General features: G+C 43.9%; 1 protein-coding gene across 3 annotated transcripts in view; it reads right to left on the bottom strand.

Moving 5' to 3' along the window:
• PINX1 (PIN2 (TERF1) interacting telomerase inhibitor 1) overlaps positions 1-26138 on the bottom strand; it is a 215578-nt gene extending 189440 nt beyond the window's left edge. For 2 of the 3 annotated variants that reach the window (XM_085867205.1, XM_085870415.1), the window contains exons 1-5: positions 25996-26138; positions 15292-15401; positions 14928-15020; positions 4415-4514; positions 2942-3028 (exon numbers count right to left, since the gene is read on the bottom strand). In XM_085867205.1, coding sequence (XP_085723331.1) covers positions 2942-3028; positions 4415-4514; positions 14928-15020; positions 15292-15401; positions 25996-26014 — 409 coding nt within the window. In that variant the 5' untranslated portion in view covers positions 26015-26138. The remainder of the gene's footprint in view (positions 1-2941; positions 3029-4414; positions 4515-14927; positions 15021-15291; positions 15402-25995) is intronic. The other variant, XM_085869618.1, reaches the window with a different exon arrangement.
• Between the last annotated feature and the right edge of the window lie 215 nt (positions 26139-26353).

Here is a 26353-nt window from a genome sequence, read left to right as displayed (position 1 = left end):
CCTTTTGGCAAGATAGGGTCACCCTGCGGGTGACATTGGTTTTATTTGTTTTTTTTTGTTAACACAGTTTTTATTTTACTTCTCTCTCATGCAGCTTGTGCACAATAATTAAATTTATATCGAAAGCGGCTGTACACTGACAGCCATTTGTTATTGGCCATTGTGCACAAGTCTTATTATTCGTTTTGTCTCTACACGCCACACTGTCATCATTGCTTATTGCCCGGCTTATTGTTACCGTTATCGTTCACCAGCATCATGTCAATGCGAAAATATTCGGAGAGTTATCTCAAGTTAGGCTTCACTTCCATCCAAAAAGGTGAATTAGAAGATCCATAGTGTGTGATTTGTGGAAAAGTTCTCAGCAATCAATCTATGAAGCCAAGTCTATTGAAGCGCCATTTTGATTCTGTTCATCCTGAACAGAGCGACAAGGACCATGATTTTTTTCGTCGGAAGGAAAATGCCATGAAAAGAGCACGCTTCGACGGCAGCGGCAGTTTTCAACAGCAGTCCACGGCAGCCGTAAAGGCATCCTACTGAGTTGCACTGTGAATTGCAGAACAGAAAAAAAATCTCACACCGTCGGTGAAAGCCTCATCCTTCCCGCCACAAGGGATATCGTACGTCTCATGCTGGGAGAACAAAGCGCCAAGAAGCTCAATTCTCTTTCGTTGTCAAACAACACAGTTCAGAGGCGCATTGAAGAAATGTCAACCAATATTCGTGACCAGGTGGTGGCAGAAATCAAGGCATCTCCATGCGGATTTTCTATGCAATTGGATGAGTCAACTGACGTGGAAAATTGTGCCCAACTGTTAGTGTTCGTTCGGTACGTGCATAAAGCCAAGTTCAAGGATGAAATACTATTTTTCCGCCCAGTTAAAACCACAACGAAAGCAAAGGACATTTTCAAAGAGGTGTCTTCCGTTTTTGATGAAGTTGGGCTGTCATGGGTTGATCTGAAAGGCTGTACTACAGATGGTGCTCCAGCTATGTTGGGGTGCAGATCAGGTTTCCAAACGCTTGTGAAGGCAGTTGCTCCTGAAGTGCGCGGCCTACACTGTACGATCCACCGCCACGCACTCACAGCCAAGGCGCTCCCCCAACCATGATCAAAATTGTGAACCATGTGAAATCCCAGGCTCTCAATTCGCGACTTTTCAAGAAACTTTGCGAGGATTTCGACTCCGACCATAAAGTTCTCTTATTCCACACTGAGGTGAGATGGTTATCCCGTGGAAATATGGTGGAGCACGTGTTTGAACTGAGAGCTGAGCTTCGTGAATTCTTCGAAAACGATGGAAAACCAAAGACTCGATTTTGTCGCTGCTTTGAACGACCCCGACTGGGCATTGCACTTGGCTTATTTGGTCGACATTTTCTCTCAGTTAAACGCCCTGAACAAGTCTCTTCAGGGGACTGGCGCGACAATCATTGACTTCATAGACAAGGTCAAGGGATTTCAGGAAAAACTCCGTCTGTGGAAGACGAATGTCGAAGCGGGAGTGGTAGTCATGTTTTCTTGCACGGCCGATATTCTTCAGAAGCGTGAAAAGAATCCCCCAAGGGTGTTCATACAACTGGTAAAAGATCACCTCGCTTATTTGGATGAGGAATTAAATTCCTATTTTCCGGAACTCAAGGAACTGGATCTGAAAATGATTCGCAACCCATTTCGCATGAATGCATTGGATTTTCCACCTGGAACAGGACTGCAGGAAAGCTTGATTGATCTCCAGAACAACTCCACAGCCCGAGATCAGTTTGACGAGATGAATCTTGCAGACTTCTGGTGTGGAATGTTGGGGTCTTACCCTAAGCTAGCTGCCCTGGCTTTTCATTCACTCATAGTATTCCCATCTACATGGCTGTGTGAAGCTGGGTTCTCGTCAGCCGTTATTCTAAAAACAAAACAAAGATCCCTACTGGATGTTGAACATGATGTTCGGTGCGCTTTATCCAAAACAAAGCCTGACATCGACCTGCTTGTGAGCAAGAAGCAGGCTCAAACATCCCATTGACTGGACATTTTACACAATCAAATAGGTACTTACTGTATCATTCTTTTGTTCAGATCAGATTGCTCAATGTCATAGTTGCGAATTGTTAGCATTGTTTAACTCCCCATTGTCGTATCTGTATCGCAAATAAACACTATTTTAGGTGAATTTTGGTACAGTGGTACAGGGACCACGAACATGTGAAATAGTACCCCAGTAAAAAAAGGTTGGGAACCCCTGCCCTAAAGGCACCTGATGCCCTGGAGGCACCCGATGCCCTGGGGCACTTGATGCCCTGGGAGCTAGCATAGCAAGGAGATTGACTGGTGGAATGACGCGGCTCTTGGACACATTTGTCCTTGTTATACAAATGAGGCACCCTACCCGTAGTGGAGAGTTTCTGCTATTTCTCACAGTTGCTGCTGTGGGTGAGTTTCGGGTAGGTTTGTGGGTGGGTGGGTTTCGGGAAATGGAACAGAGACCGACTGGGTCTCAAAGTATCCGCTTCCGTTACTCCGTGTGTGTGTGTGTGCGTGTGCAGGTTAATACATCACTGGTTAAATTTGTACATGGAAACAATCAACACACTATCATTGCAAATGAATGGAGGGATGGACAGGCAATAACCATTCTTTTCTGAAAGATTGATGGATGGTCACATGGTAATCTCTTGAAACCATCCCTACCTTGTTTACGTTATTTTCGGCAGATCATCCGTACATCCTTTTATATTTTGAAAAAATTTTTTTTTTTTTTACTACTTGTGTAGATATGTATGGCAGAGCTCTGCCCGACGTTGGATGAGGTATTACAAGACATATGAAAATACCCAAATTCTGGGGGATTTATCCCCTCCGTAACATGATGAGTCCTTCATTGGTACAGACAAGCAATTGTGTATCACGTGAAACAGAGCACTTTTTACATGTAAAATTTACCTTTTGCGAACTTCATGTAGTGAACTCGCTTTTTGGACTTCTTCGATTTTTCTTCTAAACTGAATGGAGATGTTTCTTGCATTGTATCTGGTCATTGGGGGGGAGGGGGATATATACATATATATTTTTAAGCTATTAACTTGTCGACCGTGCACAATAGTTGACAAAGCTTTCAAACATTATTTAACAACATTATACAAAACTTGCGAGAAAAATCAGCACAACTAACAACATAAGCATTTACAAACTGCAAACGAAATCACAAAGGCATACATTAGGTGTCCTCAAACGAACAAACAAAAAAAAAACCAATGTCTTGCCAAAAGGTGACCACGTGTGACTTCTTTAAGGTCACACTGAGGTGAATAGAGCAGAGCTGCTATCCACCAGGAGCGACTCCTTGAGGAATATCTGCCTACGAGAGATTCCGATGAGAATCGTTCTACAGAGTAACCATGAAAAATATGTGTTTGCCTCATAACGTCACCAAATGATGTCATAATGTCTCAAGCTTGACATATCTAGAAAGCACTCATTGAGGTGTTCAATTTGAGGTACTACACGATATGGTTCCTAAAACTTGAAAATTTGACCTTAGGGTCAAATATGTTTGACGTCAGGCGCTAACCATAAAGGTCAAGGCCAAACGCCACCAAAAATTAATCAGCTCAGCGCCAGACCATGAACTACATTCCCATGAAGTTTGAAGACGATCCGATCAAAATTACTCAAAAAATAAGGGTTTCGTCGACTCCCCTGATTTGCGAAAAAGTGACCTTGACCTTCAAAATTTTATGCACTGAAAGGGACCTCTATAGGCCTCTGATATGCGAAGTTACAAAAATTTCCAATGACAACTGTGCTCTGCAGAATTTTTTTTACGTGATTACAGACAAAAAAAAAAAAAAAAAAACACAAGCTGACTAACATATCTTGCAAAAACTTCGTTTTGGCAAGATAATGCGGTCAGTGATTCTGAAACCTCGTCAGTTTGGGAAGAAGAAGAAATGAAGAGCACAAATTTTCACACGACATTTTCTAATTAAATAGCAATGCAATCTCCACATATCAAGACGGTTCCCTTAAAATTCCAAGCCAGGATAAAATTCAAAAACGAGAAAAACCCCTTCTTGTAAAGTTTTACACATGGTAGAATTGTTGGCTGCAAGATAGACCGAGCCATCGGTGCAAATAATATCGATGTGGTCTTAGTTGCACGACACGATGTAGCGAAATGTGCCAGAACCAATTGCCACGACTAACAAGAAAGCATTTCACGATGCAGAGTATCACCAGGGTATGTACACCGTATCCTGTATTTACCAGACTCAGTGATGTTAAGGTGATAGCATTCGCTTCTGAGATCGGGAGGATGGTGATTGGAACCCTGGCTGAGCCAAAACAAAGACTATAAAAAAACACAACAGCTCAACTAATCTCATTTTATAACATCCTTATCATAAATGGTTCCACCTTTATGACGTGTCGGTGACAATTCCTCAGGCTGCCTATGGCACGTGCCGAGTTCAGTGAGCAGCTGGCTATAAGTATCAAGATGTGATGTCCACGTGTCCTGCAACGACAAAAAAAAGCCAAAGTACTGCTAAGCTTCAGGTCCGTTTCCAGATTCATGTTTGTTTTTTTGTATGCATAGTCAAGGCTCATGGAAGAACAAGTACACTTTACACATCAGGACAAAAAAAAAAGGAATGGCAGGGAGAGGGGGGCAGGGGGACACCAACAGCAGAGTTGAAGGCCAAGATAGAGGGAGACTTGGATAAACAATGGAGGTGGGGAGGAATGGGGGAGAGGGGCAGGAGAGGATGCATGGGGTGGACAAGACAGATACAGAAGTAAACTCAAAGTAGGGTAAACTGGAAATTTGGAAGGAGGGGGGACTAACGTGGGTAGAAAAGATCATGGTTTTGTATTGGGGACGATCTGACATGGTGGTGAACAGCTGCTGTGAAGACCTGGAGGGAAGAATGAGATTGAAGAGGATGTGGATGTTGATTCCATAGGCGGGAAAAAAAAACAAAAAGAGGAACATAGGAGTGAAGGTGAGCAGTGGTTCTGGATTTAGGCAGTTTCACGAGAAGGGGGATTGATAGTGGACTGTGTGAGTCCTGCAGAAACGTGGGGGAGGGACAAAGTATGGAAAGAGCAGAGGGTGCAACACCAGAAAGGAGGCGGTAGAAGACAGAGAGACCACCGACTTGTCTATAATGGCAAAGTGATAGGCCCACAGACTTAGCTTCATCACGGGAGATATCAATAATGTTGATGGCTGCTTGCAGTCCGCCAATCTGCTCGAGGGAAACGCCAGACTCACCAGCGTTGAGGCAGCTCTCACAGAATAACCAGAGACCTTGTCTTTCGCAAGCATATGATCAGATGAAGAGCAGGAGACATTTGCAGGGGTGGTTATTATGCCTCCGCACCAAGGGTGCCAGAGGCATTGTGTTAGTCCGTCCGGATTTTCGTTTACGCGATAACTCAAGAGGCAAATTGTAGAATTTCATCAAACTTGGTAAAAAGGTAAAGTCTTCTTCTTCTTCTTTCGGCTGCTCCCATTAGGGGTCGCCACAGCGGATCATCCATATGATCCGCATAGTGATTTGGCACATTTTTTACACCGGATGCCCTTCCTGACGCAACCCTGGTCGCCTCTTGCGACACAGGGATCTGGTACACCTATTTTTAACCGGGGTATACACTGGCCGAGTACACTGGTACTCACTTCACCGACCTCAGAAGGATGACAGGCCAAGTCAACCCCCTGGTGTATTAATTCAGTGGCTCAACAGGGCTTGAACTCAGGACCTTTTGGATCCTAAGCTGCTGCCCTAACCACTGCGCCAACACCAGGCTTTAAAAAGGTAAAGTAAGACAGGGCAATTAAGTGATTAGATTTTGGGCCAGATGTTATAAAGGTCAAGGGTCAAATATGTCAATACTCAAGTGTTTGTGCGGGAGAGCGGAGGAATACCCATTGACTGCGCGCAGTCGAATTACTCTAGTTTCATTTTTATTTTTGGTTTGTTTTGATTTTTTTGAAATGAGGAGAGGAAATAGTATTGAGGAAAAGCAAGATAAAATAGGATAGTCAGACACTTTCTTCCCGATGGCAGGCCTTTGAGAAGAAGAAGAAGAAGCCTTGACAAAGGAAGGATGGCGAAAGATAGGCAGTGGAGTGGCGATACGGTGTGCAGCCATGTCCCCGAGGCATCCAGCACCTGTCGGAAAGTCCTCTACGGCTTCCCAGAAATGCCAACAGCACACCGCTCTGTTTCTACTGCACACCTGGGACAAACAACTCCAGACGAACCACACTGCGTTCTGCGCTTTCTCCTTGCTCTCCTCCACACTCTGCACTCATGTATGCTCCTCCCCGGCCAAGGTTTTTGAACAAGGACAAGTTCTGAGCTCCGTTCTCCTCACAGGACATTGCTTTCACCATCTCGTCTCGTGCAAGCCTCTTTCTCATTGGTACGTAACAGATGGGGGGGGGAGTTCCATGATACAGCTTGTGGAAAGTCCCACTATCCCTGAGGAAGCCTTCTAACAGAGCCCTCACCCCACCCCTCGCACGCTAAAGACATGGCAGGTGCCCCCAGTCCCTCCCTGCACGCGCAAATGTCGCACGTACTGTTCACGTGTGAGAAGCACTGCAATTTATTGCATATGGAAAGAGTTGTACTTCATTACGAGTACACAAACACGAACTTGTGAAATGCAAGAAGGAACAAAGATCGCTGCGGTGCAGGTAATCCGATTGGCCCAAAGGATTAATGACCACAGACGGACCAAATGTGCTTAATAATATAATGTGCTGGTGGAATGGCAACAGAGAGGAATGCAGACGGATCAAGCGACGACCGACAGACTGTGGAGTTGAAGGGAAGACCAATGGAGTACTAAAAGAAAGAGTGAAAGTAGCAGGGAATTTGGGGGGTGGTGGAGACCACACTGGGGAAACACAAACGAACCTCAATGCATGCCTCCCCCCACCCAAACCCATAGACAAAGGGCAAAGGTCTACCTCCACAGACTAATGAAATAACTCGCCCTTGGGTCTCCTACGTGTCCATGTCTGCTCTCCCCTGGGGTACATTTCTGAAACTAATCACAATATATACATTTATCTTACTTATACGCGGCCACATAAGCTACAAACTCCATACTCCGGGAAGAAATACAACTTTTCACAAGAACTATGTGGCTGTGGTCTCAAGAGGCTGTTTTCAGGCTGCAAATTGAAGCCAAAGTGACCAATATCGCAATTTTTTGGCAAAAAGGTCAACCAAGTGGTCTCAAATTGAAAAGGCCAGATTTTTTGAGTGCAACACAATTAATCTTTTTCAAGTCCATGAAATAATCAACTTTAAACTTTTCTCCGTCGCTGGGGACGACGGACACTTTTGCTAGTCTTTTATAAAACAGGCTCAAGCCTTGTTCTTTTGATTCACAAATGCCCCACATGTAAAGCCCGATCATCTCAGCCATGCAAAAGCATGTGGCTAGTCTATTCTAGTGATGGAGAGAGTTACAGAAACATGACAGCTCGGATTTATAATCTTATCCATATTCACAAGCATTGTACAAATGGCACTCACTGAAGATGTGGCAGAAAGTCCCCAGGCTTGCAACAAGAAAGCGATACACAATGATACATCGGGAGGAAGTAAATGTTTGGAGTGGAAACGAGAACCCCGATATCCATCAGGACCTATGACCCAAGCTAAGAACAAGCCTTTCCAGGGCAGATCATTCTGGTTACCCACATCAACGATAAAGTAGAACAGTTTAGTTATAATCCCCAGTCAGTAAAATGCCACGGCCATGGGAAACACCCATCGAAAACGATATTCCATCCACCATGAGACCTGTTTTGGCCAACTGCCTTATCATCTTAATGTGGCAGAATGAATTGGGAGTGTGATAAGGACTGCCAGAATTAGAGTGGTGTAAAAGTCAAAACACCCTCGCGCCACCTTCTGTCGTAAATGAAGGATGTAACATTTCGGATGTGTGCGTGTGGCTTGTTCTACAGAGTGATCGAGGTGCTTTGTGGATTACAAAGCAGAGAAAGGTTGGCCTGTGCATGTCAAAATGAAGGAGCATACGTGGGTCTCTGCATCGGGTATCTGGAATGATCTTCCATGGAAATAAATGCCCCGAGTGCGGGTCATGACACCAAAATGAATAATATCAGGGTTCTCGCTTCCGCTCCAGACAGACACCTGCTTCTGGAAATCTGGTGCTCAAAACAGATGGACTTTTTTCTCACGGGGGCGACGGTCGACATCCCAGAGGCACAGGGACCTTTGATTGGCGACTCTACAAATTTATGGGGGCATGGAATGTAAACATTAAATTATTTAATTTTAAATATTCCTCACATTGCACAGTTTCCACCTCTTCACTGTTCCACAGTTTGTCACAAATGCAGCCACGTGTGGATGCCACGTATTCATTGGGCTCCATTGTTCATGCACATTGTACAACCTCATTGGCCGTCTTGTCAACCTTAATTCATTCCTCAGACGATTTCAACTCGTGCATGTGCATTTTTCCCAAGTGTAAAATTTCATTTGCACGATTTTGCTGACACTTCATTTAATTGTGTGATTCATCCAACTTCACACGTCTCACTTTACTTTGCTTGAAATGTGCATCTCTATTAAAGAACTGCAATGTAAACGCAGAAATCTCCTCGTTTAGTGTATGTTAATGCAAGGCGATTCTCTGAACACCTGGCGGTTTGGTTTATTACCTTCACATGGAAGGTGGACGAAGGTTATGTTTCCACCTCTGTGTTAACTGTTTGTTTGACTGTGAGAAGAAAGTTATGGATGGATTCAGATGAATCTTTGTGGACATGTTGGGTGTGTGACAGGGACAAATTTGTCAGACTTTGGCGAAGATCCAGATTTTAAAATCTTCCAAGTGATTCTTCACCTCGAGTAATTTAGCCAAAAAACGAAATCTCAAAAAAGTTGTGGATGGGTTGTGACAAAACTTGGTGGATGAATTGGTGAGGTGGCAAGAACAAACTAATTCGATTTTGGTTCAGGTCCGGATGCAGATCCGGCCTTTCAGTGGGATAGAAAACGCAAACGGTTTAGCTTGGCAGGAGGGTATGCGCTCTATTGAGTGCCATTCTAGTTAACCTCCGCCATCGAAGATCGGAGGTTACTGTTTTCACCCCTTTCTGTTTGTTTGTTTGTTATCTTGCCAAAACGAAGTTTTTGCAAGATATGTTAGTCAGCTTGTATGTTTTTTTTTGTTTGTTTGTTTTTTTGTTTTGTTTGTTTGTAATCACGTATAAATAATTCTGCAGAGCACAGTTATCATTGGAAATTTTTGTAACTTTGCATATCAGAGGGCTATAGAGGTCCCTTTCAGCGCACAAAATTTTGAAGGTCAAGGTCAAAGGTCAAGGTCACTTTGTCGCAAATCAGGGGAGTCGACGAAACCTTTATTTTTTTGAGTAATTTTGATCGGATCGTCTTCAAACTTCATGGGAATATAGTTCATGGTCTGGTGCTCAGCTGATTAATTTTTGGTGGCAATTGGCCTTGACCTTCATGGTTAGCGCCTGAGGTCAAACATATTTGACCCCAAGGTCAAATTTTCAAGTTTTAGGAACCATATCGTGTAGTACCTCAAATTGAACACCTCGATGAGTGCTTTCTAGATATGTCAAGCTTGAGACATTATGACATCATTTGGTGACGTTATGAGGCAAACGCATTTTTTTCATCGTTACTCTAGAATGATTCTCATCGGAATCTCTCGAAGGCAGATATTCCTCAAGGAGTCGCTCCTGGTGGATAGCAGCTCTGTTCACCTCAGTGTGACCTTAAAGAAGTCACACGTGGTCACCTTTTGGCAAGATACGGGTCATCCTGCGGGTGACATTGGTTTATTTATTTGTTTGTTTGTGAACAGTATTACGGAAAAAACTCCGACGGATTTCGACGAAACTTGGTGGGGGAATTAGGTATGGTCCAAGGATCATGCCATTAGATTTTGGACTTGGTCCAAAATCCAATATGGCCGCTATGGTGGCCATTTTGAAAAAATATTTGAATTTTTTTTTTGCATTTCTACATGTTTTAAGTGATTTCCAACCCCCCCCATCCCCCCCAAAAAAAATTGTTAGAGAGAAAAAAAAAATTTTGCAACTTTTTTTTCAACAAATTTGATTTTTTTTTTGCATTTCTACATGTTATAAGTGATTTCCAACAAAAAAAACATGCCAAAATTATAATTGCGGCTGATTTTGGAACTTCAGGTGGATATACCCACGTAAAATCAATATCTGTCTCAAGGAATCTAGTTATGGCGAATGAATTGAGTATGTAAAAGTTAAAAGTAAAAGGGAAAGTTGCAAACTATAACTCTGAGCACTGTTGAAGTCAAATTGAATGAATAGGATATCAGGTCCACTTGAGTGACCTCGCAGTATTGGCAGCGGAGGTTTTGCACTCTACCGAGTGCTCCCCCTCTAGTTCATATTGTAAAGGTCATGCATCTTCAATGACGGTCACGCCGCAGGGTCGGTGAAAAGTTGGCTCAAAAGTCCAATGGGAAGGCTAACTAGCACAGAACATAATAGAGAACAGTCGTTTCAAGGAAATTATCATAATAAAGCGGGTCAGATAAAACGACACACTGGGATCCTTCAATGCCCGACAGTTTATATACAAGATACATAGTAGGGTACCAACGAGGGAAAATGGAAATATGAGCCTGGGGATGTTTTTTTTTTTTGTTTGTTTTTTACAGGCTCACACTATAGCAACATGGGCTCCATGGACTGAATGAAAACTATTTACAAACACGACAGTAAAAATGTTCCTGCATATACGAAATAGCAGTAAAGACTTTCTACCAAGGGGTATGGGACGACAAGATGTCCACGTCCGTTGGGTTAATTTGGCTGGAATTAAAGTTTCAGAACACATGACCGCGGCGCATTTGCCAACAACATTGGCCGAGCGAGACAATCAGCGATCCATGTTTAAATGTGCTTCAGGGTGAACCCAATCTGTCCATCTAATTATCCAATAGAATTGGCATATTAACCTCTCATTACAATGGAGCCCGCTCCTGACGAACACACAGTGTTTCATCAAAAAGGGAATATTTATTTTAAAAAATTACCCCCGTGTGGGGGTGACGGTCATCTCTATAATACCACAAGTTCTCAATGTTCAGTTCAGGTAACCGCGAAACAGTCCAAACTAATCATTTAGATTGAAATAGTTCACAGAGACACACTAGGATAATACTACTAATGACATAATTAATAAATATGTATTGTTCATTTAGTACCCGGATTAATACATCAGAATCACCAGTAATTGCAATACGTGGTTTTCCGGTCCGTCCACTCTCTGGGGACATTTCACTTCCGGTTGTAGAAAAAAAAAATAGGCTTAGCTCTCGGAGATTACGATAATCTTGTAGATTATTCTTCACTGATTATAATGCAACTTTCAGAATGAAAATTGGTCAAGTATTTATAGAGATATTGAGGTTTGAAAAATCGTCACAGCGAGCAAATTCATTAATTATTAATTCCACAGAAGTTTTGTGACACTGCACAAAGTAACATGTCAGGTATGAAAAAACATTTTGCATGCCAGATTCATTAATTATTAATTATGGAATGTACTCATTGATATATTAATCAGAAAGCCCAAAACATGGAGCATAATTTATCACTTATCCCCTCATCCGGGATCCGTGGCCTTGCCCCACAGCCTGCAGCCCTATGTCCGCCGGTGATTATGTTAGATATCGGCACGATCGAGAGGAGCCTGCGAATTATCCCTGCTGATGCACTGAATTGATGCAATCGTTCGGCCAGAATATTCGTTGTCAAGATGTTGCGTGATTAAATCACCAATACAGTCACTCGAATTTATACCGCCGACATACTTCTTAACAATCACCTTCGCCCCAGAAACCACAGTCAATCTGAACCACGCTGGCCACTGCTCAGACGCCATGACCGGACTACTGCGCAGTTTGGTTAAAGATGACTCGGCATTTTGTCACACGCGCACAAAATTATATTTTGAAAATAAATGCCGACGTTTACATTTCGGGTTTTGAAACTTTTGCACCTTCGGCGGAAAATGTACAAATATAAAAGGCTAAAAATGTGTTTTATATTTATATTTCATTTCTCCTTCCTTCCTTCTTTGCGAATCGCATCAGCGTTTTTGGCCATCTTCCAGATCACGTGACGATCAAACGGGAAGGAAATTCAAAAATCTGTCCGGTTAGATACAAGATAATATTTTTTACTATCATAATCAATAAACAGTTGCCGAATATCTTGTAGAATGGCAGACGAGATAAGTTTTGAAAATGGCGATTTTTATAACTTACGTGACCTCGTGACCTCATCCCTGACCTTGAACCCGGACAAAAGTTATATCGTTGTGCAACACTCATCGACCTCTACCCACATACTAAGTTTCATCAAGATCGGAAAGAAAAATTGTTGACGGATGGATGGACAGACGGACGGACGGACATTTGGTCCGACTTTATTAGGTCAGCTCTACCGAGATGACCTAAAAAGTAAAGGAGGAGGAAGACAAACACGACCAAGCAGTGACTATTAAGGATCTCTGGTAGCTTGGACCTGTTGCTGCATTTGAGCTTGGGGAGCAACTGATGAAATTTTTTAATTTTTTGCAAACAATGTTGCGGCTCGTATGAGAGGTAAAACACAGAACGTACAACAAGGGGAGCAGGAGATAAGAGGGGTGGGAGATGGAAGGACAAAACAGTGGGTAAGAGACATGAGGAGATCTGTGTAAGGGAGAGAGATGAGGCGGGGTACATGGGGTAAACAAGATGGACACGACAGGGACTTTCAGGAAGGAAAGCAGAGAATTTGAAGGAGATGGGTTTTGGGTGGATTAATTGGGATAGAAAAGATTGTGGTTTTGGATGGGGGAAGATAAGAGATTGTGGTGAACAGCTGTTTTGAAGACCTGGAGGGAAGAATGGGATTGAAGAGAATGTGGGAGTTTGTTCTAAAGGCAGGAAAAAGAGGAATGAAAGGGTGAAGGTGAGCAGCGATTCTTCATTTTGGTACTTTTACCAGAAGAGGGTTGCTGGCGGACCATAAGCGCCCTGCCGAAATATGATGGAGGGGGGGGCAGGGGGGGACAGATCACAGACAGAGCGGGGGGAGGGGGAGAGAACGGAAAGGAGATAGTAGAAGACAGAAAGACCACCAACCTGCCTGCGGAGAGAGTGAGAGACCCAAAGACTCAGGCTCATCGTGGGAGATACCAATGATCCTAAATGCCTTGGTTTCTACAGCGTGAAGCCGAGAAAGGTGAGAGGCAGGAGCACAAGCCCAGAGGGGAGAGCAGTACTCCATCAGGCTGCCAACAAAAGCTTTGTTTGTGGTCAGGAGCTCAGGTGGGCCAAGGAAGGACTTTGCACGACGCAGGATGCCCAGTCGGCGACTGGCTTTATGGGCCAGGTTGGAAATGTGGCTTTCCCAGGAAAGATCATACCAGATAGTGAGACCAAGAAGCTTGAATGAAAGGACTTCAAGAGGAAGAAGATTGGGGGTGGGGGAGAGGAGGGGTTCCAGACGGTCCTTTCGGTGAGACATAGTGAGAGTGTGAGATCTGTCAGAATTGAAAGACATGTTCCACATGTTGGACCAGCTTGTGATTTTATCCAGATCTGCAGAGTGAAGAGGCTGCTACTTGCCGATCTGAGGGATGACAGATGGTGGAGATGACAGATGCAGGAAGAGGGTGGAGTAATCAGCAAAGGGATAAGGAGGATTTTCCAGAGTCCGAGAAATCATTGATGAAAACTTGAAAAAGAACAGGGCCCAGAACACTGCCATGACAGGGAGAGGAGATGAAATGGTTGTGTTGAGAGCTACATGTTCACTACGAGAGTGGAGGAAGTCAGTAATCGAAGAATGGAGTTGGCCATCGGCAGACAGTTTGGAGACGAGGGTAGGATGCCATACTATCAAAAGCTCAAGATATGTCCAGAGAGATGGCCCTAATGTCATGTCTGATTATGAGGGCTCCACTATTGTTGGGAGAGTAGAAGCAACAGGTCTGAGGTAGAGTGACAAGGTCTGAATCTGAATTGACAATCTGAGATTAGGCCGTTGTCGAAAAGGAAGGATTTTATGTCAACTGTGATAATGGATTCCATGACCTTGCTGATGTTTGGAAGTACAGTAAGCCAATTGGGCTGTCGTTAAGGGGATCCATTTTTGCACCTTTTTATGTAATGCTGTGATGTTGGCTCATTTCCAATTTCCCAGGTGGATATTGGAGGTAAGTCCTGAAGTGTGTATGTGACCTATATATATATGTAAAAAACGTGAATACACAAATAATGAATATCGAAGCAGGTCACACTTTCCAACCTGCGAATACACGGGGTCGACGAATCGTCCAACCCAATGTGAATATTGGGGTCAGCCAGTATTGGATGAAAAAAAAAGTGTAACCATTAAATTTTTGACACTGTGATCTACTCCAACCAATAAAACAACAAATTCCATCTACAGCAAAAAATAAAAAAATAATAATAATAATAAATGCTCGTCCTTATCCTACATGCACTTGAACACTGTAGAACACAAATCATCTTTTTTGCGATTTTCAAAACACTTCTGTTAGCCGTACATGGACATGTTAAATAAGATGGTGTAAAAGAATGCATGAAGGACGCTAAACTTATGGAATGTTTTTTTTTTTTTTATACGACCTTTAAAATAATTATTTTATGTCAATTGAATTGTATATAAGGTGTTGTTAAAGTGGGGTAAGGTGTTCTTTGAACTCTGGTTTCATACGTTTTAACAGATAGTACATAAACGCAGGTATTTGAAAAATTCCATTAAAAATTATTTTTAAAATCGTTTTAATATTAAAAAAGAAATCCATGTGTACGCCCACTTGAGCCGTACCATGCCCTTGAGGGATGCTCCAACACCAAGCTTGTTGTTCTTCATGCACACCTTCAGGTTTTCAGTCAAACCCTGCTCTTTTGCACCCAATCCCTGAAAACACAAAGAAATGCCAAAGTATCAGCAGCAAAAATTAACAATTTTTAAAAAATAAATAGAATTTTAAAAAGTCACCATGAACTGACAAAATGAGGACCAGCGCACGGCTGAAGTTGCGCTCGCATATTGAAGAGAGGAATGTATTTAAATTACCTATCAAACAAAGCAGCAGTGAGGTGTCAATAAAACAAAATTAAATGTTTTTAAAAAAAAAATCAATTGAAAAAGAAAAAAAGTCAATTGCCATTGCTTCTGCAAAGGTCACCTTGCCATTTTGCCATCCCATTTTCTCCATCATCTTCTTTCCAAGCGTGTTGCAATCATCAGACCAATTCTTGTTGCGAGGATCCAGAGACCATTGTTTCTTCCTGCGAGCTGCAACAGTTTTTCAATTGGATAAGTAACAGTGCCATCCCATGCAACAACAACAACAACAACAACAACAGTAAGAGTGTCAATGCAAATTCAACCACTATACTTTTGAACAATGTTCTCAAATCATTACAAGTTGACACAAAGCAGAGGGTAATCTACTTGTCTCATACAATTACTATGAGCATCACCACTTGCTTTACGACTCCAATTATTCCCACCTCTTTGTGCAGGAAGCCAAGGAAGGTTTTGGCCAAATGTTTCACAAATCAACTCGCCAGACTTGACCGAATGTGTAACGTGACAATTTGTAATTTAGCCAGGGAAGGAAGGGGGTGGGGGAAGGGGGAGTGGGTGGGGCAGCGATAACTCTCCTAATCTTCGGAAGATACGCCATGGGATCTTTAATGTCCACTAACTAATATTCGCAGATGGGATGACAAACGTAATGGCCATCCGAGAAACGGTGCAAATGAGGACGCAACTACCTGCCTGAAGGGCATTAATCCAGTGCTTTATCGTCATGCCAGGAATCAAACCCAGACTAGACAGCTCAAATACAAGGGCACCACCTCTGCGGCGCTGCAACAGTGTTAGACCACTCCCTCACAGACAAACACTTCCGCACAAAAATAATAACTTTCTGCTCATTAATTTTAGTTTGATAAGATTTTCCATCAACAAGAAAGTGGGGTTTGACAATAATAAACATCTTGGCACAATGAGTACAATATTGCTAGGTGCACTCGTTCACCAGCACTGTATACGAGGGGCATGGCCCCAGATAAATAGACGGGTCAATATACAACCAGAACAGCCGTACCCCCAAAAAAATTGCAAATTTTTGTTTTATTGCATTTCCTTATATTTTAAGACTTACTTAGGAATATATCAAAAGTTGGACAGAAATGGACCATGGGAAAGTAAAAAATTTTGACATGATAAAAATGTCACAAAACCATGCACGATTCACTATGTCGAAAACGAACCACTATGCAGATTATTCCATCGTATGTTTCCTCCTAATATATATCTTGCATAAATATCTCGGTTTCAGGGGTGGAGAATGCTCTGATGGCATTCAATGTATATGGCCAATGTAAATTGACTGCATGCTTCTAAAAGATCTCAGAAAGAAAGAAAAGATTTTTCTTTCAAAAAGAAAGAAAAGATATGGGAACCAATACATGAAGGAACAGCTTAAAAAACGATATGGTGAATCTATATTCATGGCAGAGGGTAGAGGCTTAAAAGACATTGTGACATTCAGAGAAAAAACGTCCCAGATCCTCCGTGACCACTACATTTTTGTATTTTCAGAGATAGAAAATGAACTCTTTATATGGTAAAGAGACCTGCCCTTTATGCCAAAGGGGATTGGACTGTGAGGAAACAGTATTAGTTCGTGAGAAAGGAGCAGAAGGCATCAACCGTGCAAGTGCCGAAAGGGGTGTTGACATCAGAATTCTAGCTGGTACCAGTGTTCACAAATCATGCCGAGTGAATCACATAAACAAAAAGGACATTGCTTTAACCAAGAAGGATCATGCGGAATCAAGTCCATCAGTCAAGAGGAGTGCTCGCATTTCCCTGGGACCATATGACAGTAAAACACATTGCCTTTTCTGCGGCACTGAAGTTAAGGAAGAGGACCCAAAGCGAGGCCATGCAGAAACAGCCAGTTTTGGCTACGTGAAGACTGACGCATTTGTTGAAACTATATCAGTTCATTGCAAAACAAGGAGCGATGAATGGGCCATTGCTGTTCAAGGCCGCATTGAATATTTTGAGGGTGATCTCCATGCAGCTGACTGTGTGTACCCCAAGTCCTGCAACACTAATTTTCGCACAATGCGAGACATTCCACAATGGTTCAAGCCGACTGAGTCAAACAAGAGACGAAAAATGGGAAGGCCTAAGGACAGTGACCAGAATGAGGCTTTCGATAAGGTGTGCTCTTTTCTTGAAGACAATGATGAGGAACAGTTAACAATTACAGACCTCGTGGCTAGAATGGAACAATACCTGGGCGATAGTGAATCCAATGCATATGGGAACCAATACATGAAGGAACAGCTTAAAAAACGATATGGTGAATCTATATTCATGGCAGAGGGTAGAGGCTTAAAAGACATTGTGACATTCAGAGAAAAAACGTCCCAGATCCTCCGTGACCACTACAATGCACCACGAGAAGATAATGAAGAAGCACAAAAACGTGCAATTCTTCAGACTGCTGCAAAACTAATAAAAAGTGACATAAAAACAACAGTTGCACCACATGGGGATACATACCCAACTACTGCAGACCTAAGCCTGACTGCTGCATTGGGGTATGTCCCAGCTAGCCTGCGATTCTTGCTGCAGCATCTTTTGGTCGGGAAAGATACATCTAGGGAGGTTGCTGGTATTGGACAAGCAGTCATCCAAGCAGTGCGTCCAAGGGCTGTAATTGCACCATTGCAGCTTGGTCTTGCAGTGCAAATGCATCACTTGTATAGGTCTCGTTTCTTGATAGGTAGTCCCTCAACCTTTGGCTTTTCCTCATCTTACTCCGAAGCGCAACGGTTCGAAGTAAATGCAGCCTCTTCTCTTGCTCCGGATGTGTTTGGAGGTGACACCAACATTCTTGATACATCCTTGTTATTTGCTGGAGACAATGTGGACCACAACATCATAACGTTGGATGGAAAGGGTACCTTTCATAGGATGGGCATGATAGCAGCTATTACACCAGGGCGGCAATCTAGCCACATCATATCTAGAAAGAAAATGTCTGACAGGAAGCTCGTCGAACTGACGAAGATCAATATAATAGATTACCGCTATGCAGAGCACATCAACCGCAACCTCAAATTTCAGCCCCTCCCTTTGTTATCAATTTGTGATCGCACAATTGACATATTGTGGGAGATGTCATTTTGCTTCGAAAAGAGTGCACCAAATTGGCAAGGCATGATGCACTTTCTGCATGAGTGTGATCACCCAGGGAAAGCCTCAATACAGTTTCTCCCAATGATTGATATGAACCCAGGTGACAAAACCTGCATCTTGTCAACTCTTGATTACCTGAGCAAACTTGCATCAAAACACAACATGCCAGCAATCATCACATTTGACCAACCGCTGTTTTGGAAGGCCTCTGAGATAGTGAATGCTCTTCCTGCTGATAACCCAATCCATAATGCAGTGCTACTGCTTGGGAGCTTCCACACATTAATGAATTTGTTGGGTGCCATTGGAAGTTTGATGGATGAAAGTGGACTGAAAGAGATCCTGGAAACAGTGTATGGTCAAAATGCTGTTGTGCACATGCTGAGTGGGAAGGCGGTGCAACGTGCTTTTCGTGGCCATTTGCTTGTGGATCAGTGTCTTGCACGTCAGGTTGTTGGCAAGATTGTGGAAGTTGACCCTGGGTTTCAAGAACAAGTGGCAGAACTGGAGCGACTGTACATTTCCCTGGAGACTGTCGAAAGTGACACTATAGAGTATGTGTTGCAATCAGAGTGTATTCATTTCATTGACAATAGATTGAATCAGGAAAGGAATAAACTTGTAAAGGACTCGAAAACCAGTGCACTTTGGATCAACTACCAGCGTATGTTGGGAATTGCAAGGGCGCTTGTGGCAGCTGATCGGACGGGGTCCTGGGAGATGCATCTCCAAGCCATATCAGCTTGCTTGCCGATATTTGCAGCTGCTGGCCATCCCAATTACCTGAAGTCAGCTCGACTCTATCTCGAGAAGATGCTTGCGTTAGAGGATGACAACCCTGAGGTTCATCAAAAGTTCCAATCTGGTTATCATGTAATCCGGCGCAGTGACCAATACTGGGCTGGCCTAGGCTCTGATCTTGTGATAGAACAGACATTAATGCGCTCACTGAAAAGCCAAGGGGGGCTGACTCGAGGAAGTGGGATGTCAGAGCACCAGAGAGCAGTTTGGACTCTGTCTTCAACCATATCGTCCTCCGACAACCCTGCTATGCAAGAACTGACCTCGAGTAGCTACTCAACAAGTGAACAACATAAGGAGTTGACAACATCCAGGGTGAGTCGAGATGAAGCTGATCGTGGCAAAGTTGCCGAAAAACTGGACAGCTTCACACCATTTTCTGATGACAAGTCATTGCGCAATATCATCACAGGGGTTACTGCAAATGAGGATGTCAATGTTCATGACCAATTCAAAGTAGGTAGTGACATTGTCAAGAAGATGGATGATCACCCAGCTTACTCCTATTCACACAAAAGGAGTTCTAAAGTCAAGACACTTGCATCCAGCAGGGCAGTCAAAGTTGCTGAGGACCGCACAATAGATCCAGCGTTACTATTCCAGAGGTTCTTAGTCGTGTCACAGACGGGAGATCTCCAGATGGGTGAAGTGATGAAATATGAACTCTGCCCATACCCAATGTCTCTTTTTGAGGCAAAAAATATCCTGCGCCAGCCAGATAAACCACAGTCGGCGGAGGCAATAAGGAATTATGCTACAACCAAATCTGACAATGCTGTCAACCAGACAGTTCCAGGAACAGATCACTATGTTCTTGACGGGGGATCACTTATTCACCGCTTAAAGTGGACAGAGGGATTCACCTACAGTTCCATTGCAGATGAATATGCCTCATTTACAGTCAGACACTATGGCAAAGCTGCTGTTGTGTTTGATGGTTATGAGGCTGGGCCAAGCACAAAGGACTGTTCTCATCAACGTCGGAATATAAACAAAAATGCCACCAAGGTTAACATTACGGAGTCAACAAAATTTGTTGGGAAAAAGGAGGACTTTCTGTCGAATGAGTCAAACAAGCAGGCAATGATACTGTTGATTATGGAGGTGTTGTGCAAGGAAGGCTGTGAGGTGATCCAAGCAGAGGGAGATGCTGATGTTGAGATTTCAAAAGCGGCTTCCAGATCTACAACCCTCATTGGAGAAGATACAGATCTCCTTCTCCTCCTGCTCTTCTATATGGTGGAGACAAACTGCATTGAACTCTATTTCCGTTCTGACAAGGCAAAAATCAAATGTCTACAATATCAAAGTCCTTCAGCAGATACTTGGAACTGGCTGTGACGAAACGTCTCGTGTCTTTGGGATTGGAAAGAAGTCAGGGTTTCAAAGAATCATCAAGAAAGAAAAGGAACTGATAGACAGCTCAAAGGTGTTCTGTAAACCACAGCAGAGTCAGGATGTTATTGAAACTGCAGGCTGCAGAGCAATGGTGGCATTGTTTAAAGCAAATCAGAACGACTCATTGGCATCGATCAGATACAACATTCTCTGCAAAAAGGTTGCAAGGGCTTAGGCATTTGTCACTCCTGAAAGACTGCCCCCGACATCCGCTGCCTACAAGTTTCATTCTCTGCGGACCTATTACCAGGTAATGGAATGGATGGGCCTTTGTTGTGGAATGGAGCCAACGGAGTGGGGATGGAAGGTAGAAGGAGGAAAACTTGTTCCAGTGATGACAGACAAAAGCCCTGCTCCAGACATACTACTTCAGATGATTCACTGCAACTGTTCAGGGGGGTGCAAAACACGCAGGTGTTCATGTAGGAAGCATGGATTAGAATGCACCAGCGCATGTGGACATTGCCAGGACAGCAACTGTGACAATATGAGTGTTGAACCAGAGAGAGAGGAGGAGGAGGAGGAGGACGATGAAACTGGAATCTAAGACTAGAAGGCATATGGTACTTCCACATGTGTCAAAATTGTCCAATTTTTTTATATGTTGCTTTCCATGTCATAGACTGGCAGAAACAATCAAAGAACATATATTTGTGCAAATATTTACTTTAAATTGCGAATGGTCTCAGGATTAGCACTGCATAAACTACCAGCAATGATCATAATACAAATATTGGTGCAAAATTAACTTTAAATTGTTAGTGGTCAGATGATTATCAGTCAATTTTTTGACGTTTTACCTGCCGGCAGCCATCTTGTTTTCTGACGTCACTGAGGGACTTTCCCATGCGTCAAAATTGTCCAACTTTTAATATGTTGTCTTCCACATCATAAACTACTAGAAATAAGCATAAAACAAAAATTTGCAATTTTTTTGGGGTCAGGCAGTACATTGACCCGTCGAAAATGGGAACTGTGTGAGAAATACAATCCTTAGCTTCTCGTGCATCTGCCTGACTTTCCTTCAAATTTTCAGTGTTTCTCGTGCCGTCTGCAAGCACTCCACCGAGGAGCAGCGCACAAGGGATAACAATTTATATTTGGGGGGAGATTAGAATCGAGGCTAGACAGCTTAGAGGTGAATGTGCAATACATGAATAAGAACTGTAAGGGCACTCGGTAGAGTGAATACCTCCAGCACGTAATGTCTGATCCACGAGAACATGTCGGGTCCATTACATTTTTGAAATATCATACTATACAGTACTATATCGTTTTTGGCCCCATCTCTCAATGGTGAAGAAACACTTTCAGAATTAAATAATTCTCATATCCAGATTCAGATTCAGATTCAGATCTTTACCAAAATCGAATCACTTCTTCCTCGTCACACACCCAACCTGTCCACCAAGTTTCGTCCGAATCCGTCGACAACTTTTTGAGATATCGTGCTATATATCATTTTTGGCCCTCTCAATGGTGAAGAATCACTTTAAAAAAATTATAGTAGTCGGATCTGGATCCGAATCTTCACCAAACTCTAATCAGTTTGTTCTCGTCACACACCCACTCCCCACCAAATTTCATCTGGGTCAGTCCACAACTTTTGGGATATCCTGCACTCAGACAGACAGAGAGGGGGTGAAAACAACCTTCACTTTCGGTGGCAAAGGTAATAAATCAAAGTTCCTCTTATGATATGTCACACATATAAACCTTCATAATAATCTCACAGTTGTAAATTTGGTGAATGGAATATTTTTCTGTCTTCAATAAATAAATTTAACAGAGTACCATATTTAGTATTCACAAATGCAATCTTGATGCAGAAAATGTAAAAAGAACATTAATACATGAAACTGTACACGTGTAATGGGGACAACACTGTACACATTCCTGGGTCAGATTGCCGGAGAGTGTGTCGGAGTGGTACTGACGTGTCGTCCACCAGACGGTGATCTCCTTGGGTTAACCTGAGGCAGTCCCTTCGAGTGGGTGCCTGGAATGTCCTATCCCAAAGAGAGGATCTGTTATCATCTGTCTCTGTTATCATCTGAGCTCAAGCGTTTGGACATCGGTATTGCAGCACTCTCTCAGGCTCGGAGAGCGGATTGTGGCGAGATCATGGCGGGTGGTTACACCTACTATTGGTCTGGTCGCTCTGATGATTACCATGTCCAAGGAGTTGCTGCAGCTGTGTCCAATGATAATTGAGGTAACACCGGTCAACAAGCGTATTATGAGACCAAGGAGTCATCACTCCTTAGGTGTCATTTCCCTTGTCTCTGTCTATGCTCCGACTGAGGCGAATGATCTCACCATGAAGGGGACGCATTCTCTGCCACGCTCAAGTCTGTGGTTGATCAGTGCCACAGGCGAGATACACTTCTAGTCTTGGGGGATTTCAATGCATCGACTGGAACTGATAGGGATGGTCATGATACGTGTGTTGGTCCCCATGGGTCATGAACTGAAAACCAGAATAGCACCAAGTTCCTTCACTTTGCAAGAAGTCATGGACTTAGGGTGGCCGGTTCATGGATTCAGCACCCCAAACTCATCGCTGGACTTGGTATTCCAACGCTAGTGGTGTGGCAAAGGAGATTGACCATGCCCTCGTTGATGGTCGCTGGAGGATGATCCAGAAATGCAAGGTCTGCCGGAGAGGTCAGTTCCTCAATACTGACCACCGGCTTGTTGTTGCAACTCTGAAGCAGCACCTTAAATCCAGGAGAATGGTACCATCCTAGCCTAAGCTGGATGTTGGCAAGCTCAAGGATGAGAGAGTAGATGAGGAGTTTGCGAACAAGCAGAGTGGAGATTTGGGGTGTCTGTGTGCTTTGGGAGGTCCTGAAGAGTTGTGGAGCGCCTTCAAGACCACCGTCCTTGATGTTGCCGGTAGATGTCTTGGAACTCACTGTTGGGCAAAGAAGAATTTTGTCTCTCAAGGGACACTGGATACCATTGACCAGAGTCGCAGGGTCAGGCTGAATGGCAGAACTGAGCTGTTCAGGGAGCTGAGGCGTAAAACTGTACGTGCACTAAGGGTGGACAAGGAGGCCTATGTGCGAGTAATCTGTGAGGGGGTGGAGCATCACCTGTGGACAGATGATTCTCGTCCCACTTACAGGGGAATTTGTGCATTGCGTTCATCCAAGCCCATCCCTCGGAGCACTGCAGCTAGAGCAGAGAGTGGTAGGCTCTTGACAGAGGAGTCTGAAGTGAAGGCCCGCTGGGCCGGTTACTTTGAGCGGTTGTACCAGGCTGATCCCCCAGCTGTCGAGTTGGACGTCAGGGGTGTTACAATAACTGTTGCTGACCCTCCAATCAACTGTGGTCCACCTTCGCTTGTGCAAACACAGGCTGCGGTTAACCGGTTGAAATGGGGTGAAGCTCCAGGGATCTGTGGAATCCATGCTGAACTTCTCAAGGCTGGTGGAAATGCTGCACTCGTGTCGTTGCATGCAGTTCTGTGCTCTGCCTGGAACACAGGCATCATCCCAACTGACTGGAAGAGGGGCTTTGTTGTCCCTCTCTGGAAAGGGAAGGGTGATCGCCAAGACTGCAACAACTACCGAGGGGAGACGCTGCTCTCAGTTACGGGCAAGGTCTTTGCTCGGATAATTCTTGATAGGGTACCCCACCATCTGCTTCAGCACCAGCGTGCAGAGCAGTCAGGCTTTACACCAAAGAGGTCAACGATTGACCGTGCCCTTGGCCTTCGGGTTCTCACCAAATGCAGACGAGAGTTTCGGCAGGGGCTGCTTGCAGCCTATGTTGATCTCTGCAAAGCGTTTGATTCAGTGAATCGGTATGCCCTCTGGAGGATTCTTGGTCTTCGAGGAGTGCCACCAAAACTGATAAATCTGATGTCGAAACCACACTCTGGTACTGACAGTGCTATGAGATGTGGTGATACCATCTTCGACTTATTTCCAGTTGTTACTGGAGTTCGTGAGGGGTGTGTACCGGCCCCCACACTTTTCAGCATTTGTATGGACTGGATTCTGGGGAGGATGTCGGAGAGATTGGGAATCGTTTGGGAATGTCAAGATCTCGGACCTTTATTTTGCAGATGATGCAGTCATCTTTGCGGAGACTTTAGATATCTTTTTGGGGGCCCTCGAGGTGCTGAATGAGGAGTCGGAGCCACTGGGATTACGGGTTTCCTGGGTGAAAACTAAGATCCAGACTTTCAATGACATTATGGATGCTGCTATCTTGTCTGTACCTGTTTGTGGTGGGGATGTTGAGGTCACAGAGCGATTCAGTTACTTCGGCAGTGATATTCATGTCTCTGCTGACCGAGTCAGAGGTCAATAGATGTTTGGGTCGGGCCTGGGGTTCTAGATTCACTGGATAATGGAGTGTGGCGCTGCCGGTACCTGTGCAGGAGGACGAAAGTCCTTGGTGCTTCCACAGTCTTGCTCTACGGATGTGAAACTTGGACACTGACCAAGGATTTGAGACGGAGACTTTCTTCCTTTGGTACCATGGTCTCTTCGGAGAATCCTTGGCTATCGCTGATCAAACTTTCTGGCCAACGTGCGGTTGCTGAGAGAGACTCAAATGAGATTTGTTACCTGCATCGTCTGTGAGCGTCAGCTGCGGCTGTATGGACATGTGCTCGTTTTCCTGACGCCGATCCTGCTCACCAGATTCTCTCAGCGGGGGAGTCTCGTGAGTGGAGGCCACGTGCCTCGTGGTTGCAGCAGGTTGGTCATCATCTCACCGAGATGGGGATGGGCCTGGCATCTGTCTGGGGGATGGCCAGACGGAGGCCGCTGGAGTACCGGCGAAAAGTGGACGCAGCGACGCGCTGCTCCGGCGCATGCTCCCAAACCTGACCTGACTGGACATACGCAACGGGGACAACACCGTACGTGCAACAGTCTTTATTTATTCGTATGCAGCACGTGGTTTCTTGGCTGCATCATTTTCTGCGGGCACGGCTGTGCCGCTGCTGCAGTGCCCCGTTACCAGTCAGCCGGTGCTCATTTCGCCGACCTCTGATGGATTACAGAACGAGTCAACCCGCCTGGTGTTAATTCAACAACACGACAGGGGCTTGAACTCAAGAGCCAACGTTCCTCATCCAGTCACCTCAACCTTTCGACAAACACCAGGCTTCATGGTGACAGGGATAACACAGTGCACTCAAATTTCTAAATAACAATCCCCAAATCGTGATTTATACAGTTTATATCGAATGTAATAATTTTTACATGTACCACTACCAAAAAATAAAATAAATAAATAATAATAATAATAATAATAATAATAATAAAAAAACAGTTTTAAAGTATTTCTCCTCAAGTCTGCACTGCCTTCCATAGATCGTGACTGGAGCATGTGTCACGTGTATAAACCTCACAACGTGACACTCACGAACGACTCAACTTATTATGTGTCCATATACGCCCCTGAAATTGAGTAAAGCCGAACGAATCGGAACAAAACTCACATTCACTTAGCATGGACATCGCTCGAGCGATCCGAGAAACCGTAAAGTGGAAAGAAGAAAAAGAAGAAGAAAAAAAAAAAACACGAGAGAGCTCGCGCAATCGCAGAGGGAACAACGCTCTGCTTATACACCGGCAACAAACACTTCCGGGGCAGGAAGAGCTTGAACGTGTCTTCGACGTTAAAAAAAAATTCTGGAGTTTTTAATATCATTTTATTGAATGTTAAAATGATTCCTTATGTTTGTATTTAGTTATGTTTATTTATTTACTTTTACTCCTTCTTTTATCCCTCCTTTTTCTTATCACGCCGTTTTCATATTATTTCAATTACTCACGAGAGCAAAAGTGAAGGATGAC

This window comes from Eptatretus burgeri, chromosome 1 (assembly GCF_056783735.1).
Source record: "Eptatretus burgeri isolate ZD-2024b chromosome 1, Ebu_testis_v1, whole genome shotgun sequence".
Lineage (NCBI taxonomy): Eukaryota > Metazoa > Chordata > Myxini > Myxiniformes > Myxinidae > Eptatretus > Eptatretus burgeri.
This window is presented reverse-complemented; position numbering and strand designations above follow the sequence as displayed.